This window comes from Gossypium hirsutum, chromosome D02 (genome assembly GCF_007990345.1).
Source record: "Gossypium hirsutum isolate 1008001.06 chromosome D02, Gossypium_hirsutum_v2.1, whole genome shotgun sequence".
Lineage (NCBI taxonomy): Eukaryota > Viridiplantae > Streptophyta > Magnoliopsida > Malvales > Malvaceae > Gossypium > Gossypium hirsutum.
Genome location: NC_053438.1, coordinates 69,693,658 through 69,701,520, shown reverse-complemented (window position 1 = coordinate 69,701,520; position 7,863 = coordinate 69,693,658). Strand labels below are relative to the sequence as shown.

General features: G+C 30.5%; 1 protein-coding gene across 1 annotated transcript; it reads left to right on the top strand.

Annotated features, from left to right (window-relative positions):
* Positions 1 to 5,499: 5,499 nt before the first annotated feature.
* Positions 5,500 to 7,172, top strand: LOC107908891 (protein IRX15-LIKE). Its single transcript, XM_016836179.2, has one exon. It carries the CDS (start codon positions 6,068 to 6,070, stop codon positions 7,025 to 7,027), a length of 960 nt encoding a protein of 319 aa, XP_016691668.2. The 5' UTR covers positions 5,500 to 6,067; the 3' UTR covers positions 7,028 to 7,172.
* Positions 7,173 to 7,863: the final 691 nt, after the last annotated feature.

Below are 7,863 nucleotides of genomic sequence, written 5' to 3'. Positions count from 1 at the left end.
ATTTATTAAAATTTAATATTAAAAGAAAATGAGATTTTGGTTAAAATGATTTTGATGTTTTAAGTTTAAATCCTACTATGTGTTTTTTTTTTCATAGCTTTTACGTACAATAAAAAACAACAAAAATACCCTTTATAGTAATATTTATTATTTTATGAAAGAATAGAGTTTTCAGTAATTTCTTAATTGAGTTGAAAATTGGTTGATGAATTGCAGACATGTATCCTTCTAAAAGATGGGTCGATGTAGATGGGTTTCCTGACTCGGGTTTCTGCATGGGCTGTCTTAGACCTGTTAAAGTGGGTCACCTCTGAGCTAGGGTACAAAAGGCCATCCTTGGACTCAGCATTAGCAGAAATGCTGAGTTGGGCTTAACGAGATCTAGGCTTTGGGCCTTCAGATTTCTTTAATTCCTTAACCACTTGAGCTTAAGGGTTAATGGGCCTAACAATGCTATTTTAGCTCTATATATATTGAGTAATGGATTAATAAACTCTTAGTACTTGAAATTGGCAATTCAGTCCACTTGGAATTTGTATATTTTGGTCCACTTTTGTAACCAAACCTCGCAAATAAAATCATTTTGGGCCTTAAACTTGGATTCCATCAAGACCTGATGTGTTACTATGACACTGTGCCACATCATCACTTGGATTTTTATTACATTTTTAAAATTTTTAGGTGATGATGTGTTATAATCTCAGAGTGACACATCATCAATTTTTTTATAACTGTCAAGTTCAATGACCATAACGGACTTGTCAATTTTAAATACTAAAGTGAACCAAAAAAATATATGTACTAAAACGGACCTAATTATTAAATTCGGGGGCTAAAAATTATATTAACCCTCGAAGAAATCAAGGAGAACTTTTTCAGCTTTAGTGCCCAAATTCCACTTTTTACAACTAATTAAAGTTTAAAGAATGTCTTTATTAATTTAAAAATAAAAATAAAATAAAAGATCACTAAAGTGTATTTATTTATTATAGAATTTTCAAATTTATTTAAAATATTATTGGATTAAAAGACTGAAAAATGGAAGTGGTGTAGGGTAAGTTGCCTACACCTTTTTTCAAAAAGGTCATCAAATGCCAACCATTATTATTTAGTTTCAACTTTTTCCTTAATCAATACAAAACTTTTTTCAAACACGATGTCTTATTTTTTGCTATCATTAATCCCTGTGTTTAGTGCTTAATTGAGTTGTAATAACTTATGAAGTGATTTTAACAAAAACTTTTAAAAAGTTTTATACAAATTTTAGATTTATAAATATTTTAAAAAAATAAAAAATAAAAACTTTTTTGTGTATTAAATATTAACCCATATTTGTATTGATTTAAACAGAGCAGTGATTAAAATTTTTATCAAACTTCTGTTTGATACTGGTTCCAACTGTATTACTCCTATCTCCACCCCTAATATTGTATACAAAATATAAATTCATATTTTAATATATTAAAACCCATATTTTTATATCTATTTTAAATTCTAAATATACTTGTTAACACTTTTTTTTATATATAAATATGTTCTTTTTAATAAAAAAATGAAAATAAATAAAGATTCGATAGAGAAACTATTTTATGAACCCTTCCACCGTATCATTCATAATTACTTTTTAATTATTTAATAATATTTTAGTAATTTTTTATATTATTGACACATAATTTTGATAATTTTTTTACTCTATACCTAAAATCTTAAACCCCAGACTCTCTAAATCTCAAAACTTGAGTTCAGGGCTCAAGGTTCAGTATTCGAGTTCGAGATTCGATTTTGGAGTTTAAGGTTCAAGATTCAAGTTCGGAGTTTAGGATTCAAGGTTCTAAGTTCGGAGTTCGGGGTTCAAGGTAAAAGAAATTACCAAATTTATGAGTTAATAATATGAAAAAAATTACTGAAATATCATTAAATAATTGAAAATAGACTGTAAATGATGTGGTGAGAAAAATCTATAAAATATTTGTTTTTCATAACTAAAATAATAAATAAATAAATGAGGTATTTATTGAAAGATCTCGTTGTAATGCAATTAGAAGTATCTCAGATTTTGTCGGCACATTTTGGATTTTCTTTTTAAATTAGTTTTAATTTTGAAAAAAAAATGTTTTTTTTAATATATCTTTTAATTGTCGTGGGGGCATTTTCTACTTTCCTTTAATACATTGCTTCAAAGGTAGATTACGCTTCACGTGTATTTTATTTATTTATTTCTAATTTTGCAGTACACCAATTAAATAATTACACGTCAAATGTGTTTAAATTCTTTTTCTTAAAATTAACACGATAAAAAATTATAAATATGGATATTCGAATTTCAAATTTAATTAAGGTTAATTGTTATAAAATATCAATTTAATTGACATTCAAGTCTCTTTTTTATTATAAAAGATTGAAGTACTTTTTAGTTACTCAACTATTAATTGATTAATGGTGAATTTGGATGTACGGTGTGTTTAGCTTACTTTTTTATTTTATATTACAGTATCATTACAGTACCTAAGCTCACCGTCATCACTGTTTTTACACTAACCGCAAGTAAATACACTGCTCATCCAAACTCACTCTAAATTAAGAATTCAATTGTTCTTTTTGAATTTTTTAGAATTCGAACTAAATTGATAAATTTTATAAATAGTAAGAACTAAATTTATTGAATATGTTATATTTATGATCAAAATGATAGACTGTGTAAATATTAGTGGACTAATTTTCTTATTAGACCAATAAAAAAAAAGCTCACATTAACTTCCTGTCACTTATTTAACCCGAGAGTGACCAAAATATTTGATTTCGAAAAGTCTAATGACTAAAGTAGAACGAAACCAATGGCTTTGTCTTGATGTTATTGTGTTTCGATGATGGCATCCATCGAAGGACTATGAGATTTTTTGAGCTTCTTTGCTTCCTCTTGTCAATAACCGATTTCATTCAAGTGAAGTTCATTATTTCTCTGGAAATTAGATTTTAGGTTCATTGGATATTGTATAATATATTTTGTACTGATTGAATTTTTACACGCAATTAACTTCAATTCGAATTTCATTATAATTTTTTAGTTTAAATCCGAATCAAAATCAATCCCGATGAACCCAAATTTAATTTATAAAAGCTCGGATGTTAATCAAATGAAATCTTATCTCAAAACTCTCGATTAGGGTTTTCTTTTTCATCCCTAATTAGGGGACATTAGTAAAGGATGTACGAAACTGAAGGCTCGAGGAAGCTTGTGGTAACAACCATAACAGAAAATCCCGTAAAACACGGAGTAAATATACGACAAATCATAGTTAAGACTACAAAACCATGCCTAACTGTTGTAGTCAATGGCACAACCGTAAAACCAAACTTTTTGGTTTCATATTTCATGAATTCTCTTTTAAACCCTCTCATTGACTTCATATATGCAAATAGGTAAGCGTTTTATCCAATCGAGTGAAAAAAATTTAAGTCGATGAGTTTTATTTTATTATTTTAATTTGATTTGAAATTTTTTCGAATTGAGTTAAGTGAAATTGTTCGAGTTAAATTAAAAAATTTAACTTGTCAAATTAAATTTTGTTATAGTATAACTAATTCCACACTAGATCACATAAATTTGAAACTATATATTTGAAAACCTTTTAAAGCAAAAAAAAAAAAAGAAAAAGAAAAATTTTAGTATGATAAACTTGAATCATTAATTAACCTATTTAGGTCCCAAAATTATTGTTTTAGAAATTTTTTAAATTTTTTTAACTTTCTTTATATATATTTTAGAACTTTTTTAAAAATATAAATTTTGGAATATTTATAAATATTTTAAATTTTTGAAAATTAATTTGATTTTTTTTGTAATTTTTGTTGAGAGAGAGACCATTTTTTTTCGAATTATTTTAATTATTCAAATTGTAAAATTTCAATTTAGTTCGAACTTGAAACCCGAATCGAGTTTTGCTCATCCCTATCTAAATTTATAAAGTATTTGTGGATAAGAGAATATTTGATTATCTCGGGTAATAGAGGATATTCGACTAATTATAATATAGAATTAAATCAACATAAAATATAGTAGACAAAGAATTGACAAAAATCGAATTATAATGGGAAGAACCTATCAAAGCCCACACATGACATATACATAAAGATAAGACTAGAAACATATACATCATAATTACGCATGATGAGACTCGAATCCGAATACTCTTAACATCTGAAACATTTATCATTATATAGCTGAACTTAGGTAAAACCCAAATCTCCAAACTCATTATTATTATTGGTAAAAAGAAAAATAAAATAGTGTACCAAAAAGATAAAGTTCATCAATTTCAAAAATTAAAAGAAAAAAAAAGGTAGTTCCTTATGTGTGTCATAAACTCATAAATGCATACATTTTTTTTTACTTTGGCTATTCCAACATCCCCCATCAATTATTACTGTCTATTTCACAAGCTTTTTTTGCAGATTTAAACCCTCTATTAACAATTACAAACCCATTCAAATTTCAAAAAATGGAGAAAATTTTGTCTACAACCTTGTCACCATCTATTTTGGTTTTATTTGTTGTCGCTAAATTTCCACGCAGCCTTAATTTTGTAGCATATACTTGTTCAAGTGTCAGGTTTTCTATTCTAATTCGAAGATTTGTTCGAAATTTGAGAAGGTTTAGCTAAAAATTATTAGAATAAAAATTGGGTTTAGATAAAAAAAAATTTAGACTTACTTAAAATATGAGTTGAATTTAGACTTCCAATTTTAAAGCCCTAGCAAGGCTTGGTCCGAGTTTGTAATATGTTACCTTATTTTTATATATTATTTAATTGCTAAATATTGAACGTAATAATTATATTTTAAAAATAAAATATCTATATCTATATCTATATTTAACTCGTTTTTTTCTTCTTCAAATTTTAACTTATTTACTCTCGATTTAACATTGTTACAAATTGGGGATATTGGGAATGTTACAAATTGTATTATTTTTTTTAATTTTGATATTTTTTGGTACTTGATGATTCTGTATAAAATAATTTTCGTTTGATAAATTTTTCTTAAATAATTTTCCAAATGAAGTTTCAAATGAAACAAATACAATATTATTGAGATTCTATTTTCATAATTAATAGATTTAAAAATTTGATAATAGAAAAAAAAAGAAAATGGCATGAAAAATATAAATCAAATTACCTAAATTTAATAAAATAAAATGAAAAAATAAAAAGCAAAAGGGCATGAAAATGGCATGAAACAAAATTCATGCAATTAAATCAACTTATGGCATGAAAAATGAGAAAAAATGATTACGTGATTTTGTGAAATCAACTTACACGGGAAAGCTTTTGTAAAATGTTTTACTCTTTTGTAACAAGTAAAATAAGAAAATTTACAATTACCAATTTTTTTTTCTCGAAACAAACAAAAGAAAACGAGTAGGTCCTAATCGTATCTGTTCCTTTTAATATAATATCTAGAACTAATCATAACTATTTTTCAACCCATAAATTAGAGGGTAATGAGCTTCAACGTATTCGAATCTAGATATTCCTGCATTAGCAATAATACCCATGTCAATCGGAGACTCAATCCACATAATTTCAAAATGTCACAACGATAAATTTAGCAATATTTACAGTTAGAACTGAATTTTAAAATCTAAAAAGTAGAGGGACTACATTCCTAATTTTCGGAAAGTACGGGTACTGTAGTCATATTTTAACCAATTAATAAACCCTCTCTCTCTTCCGTTTATTACGTGATTAATTAAGTACTTTAATACAAGGAAGAACAGACAACAGCGACGACAACCGGTTTTTTAAGTGTTTTCAGTTTTCACCATAGTCACCGGCTCCACCACCATTTTCCCTTTCCTTTCCTTCTTCCAATAAAAACACCCCAGCTCTTTCCCTCCCCCCTATTACTATTTCCTTATTCTCTCAGTCAATCCCTTTCGCTTTCCCTTCGGGATTCGTGCTTTGGGGTCAGTACTTCCTCGCAATTTTCTCCGTGATTCCTCCCCCTTCTTTCCCTTCAAAAATAACACCCCCAACTGAAAAAAGAACAACCCACGGCGAGCAAAAATATGAAGAACGCCGGCAACCCTAATACTAAACTCATTCTTCTCCACCCTTCAATCCACAAACCCACTTCTTCCCCTCACCGTTTTTTCCTCTTGTTCTTCATCACTTTTTTCGCTTTAGCTTTCTCTTTAACACTCTTCACCACCACTTCCATTTCGAATTCTGTCACACCTTCTCTTTCCACCGCCGCTTCTTCTTCCCTCCCTTCCTCCGTAACCGCCGCGCTCCTCCATTATGCTTCAACCGCGGCGGCCAACTCTACTACCCATCACATGTCGTCTTCTGAACTATCCGTCATTGCTTCCGCTCTTCATAACTGTCCTTCCTCACCTTGTCGGTTCCTTGTATTCGGTCTTACCCATGAATCTCTCCTCTGGCATTCGCTTAATATCCTCGGCCACACCGTGTTTCTCGACGAGAGTGAGTACTTGGTTTCTTCATTCGAGCGGAGTCACCCGGAAATCGAAGCGTATGATATACAGTACGGTACCAAAGTGAGTCAAATGTCGGGTTTGTTGTCAACGGCAAAATCCCATGTCGGTGACGAATGTAGACCGGTTCAAAACCTCTTGTTTTCCGATTGTAAGCTTGCCATCAACGACATGCCGAACCATATTTACGATTTAAGCTGGGACGTGATCTTGATTGACGGTCCACGTGGGTACTTTCCCGATGCTCCGGGGAGGATGGCTCCGATTTTTACGGCGGGAGTGTTGGCGAGGAGCAAGAAACGAGGGAGGGAAACGCATGTTTTCGTGCATGATTTCGAAAGGGACGTTGAAAGTCTTTTTAGTGACGAGTTTCTATGCGACGAGAACTTGGTGGAAACTGTGGATTCTTTGGGTCATTTCGTCGTGGAAAAACGAGAAGCCAACGATGGTAAAAATTCTGGGTTTTGTAAGAACACGACGTTATCGTCGCCGGCGTCGGTTTCATCATCGTCGGGTGAGGATGTTGATTGAGTGAAATTCCGACGGCGTTTAATCTCTTTGGCAATTCTTTTTCTTTTTTTTTTTCCAGGTACAGAAATGTAATGTTATAAAAGGTTAAAACTTTTAACCATTGTAAGTGTATCCACAAAATATATATAATCTAGTTTTTACGAAATGTAAATGTAATTAATTGTGGTTGGTGTCTGAGAAAATGGTGGGAGAGGGAAAATTGATTCTATTTGGTCTGAGAAAATAGGGGAAAATATCAATTTTTTTTAAAATAAAGTGGGAAAGTAAGAAATTGAAATTGAAATTTGAATTTGAATTTGTTTTTTTAAAGAAAATGATATTTGAATTTTATTTTAAAGGTCTCATAAATATAAAAAGAATCCCATGCAAGACAAAATGAAATTTTCCATCAAATTTTGTTATTTTCTCAGCAACCAAAGGGTAAAATTGAAAAAAAAAAAAAGGAAGGTATTTTGACGTAAAAAGTACAAGTAGGCGTAGCGTCGGTGGAGGGATAGCATTATGAGTTTTGGTAGCGAGGGTGCGGCTGAGGATGAATGTAAGAAACAGCGGCGTAAGATTAGCGAACCCCGGTGGGTACTACTATTTAAAAATCTGGAATTAGAGCGGTACGCGCTACGAGGGTGTATGAATGTCAACTCTTAAAATAATTGGCTTAGAGGCGCGTGCGGATAAGAAGCTTCCCGGTATTTTTGCGGGGAACTGATTTATCTATTTCTGAAGATACGTCTTTATTTTCTTTTCGTACCAGGGTGATCACGTGGTCCACGTGATTAAAAGCGTACGTTTCGGCAGAAGAGTGGAAAGGTAAAGAGGTGTGTCGGTGTGGCAATAAA

Bases quoted from the DNA above. Each gene is read 5' to 3' on its own strand.
- LOC107908891 (XM_016836179.2), top strand. From the start codon at position 6,068: ATGAAGAACGCCGGCAACCCTAATACTAAACTCATTCTTCTCCACCCT.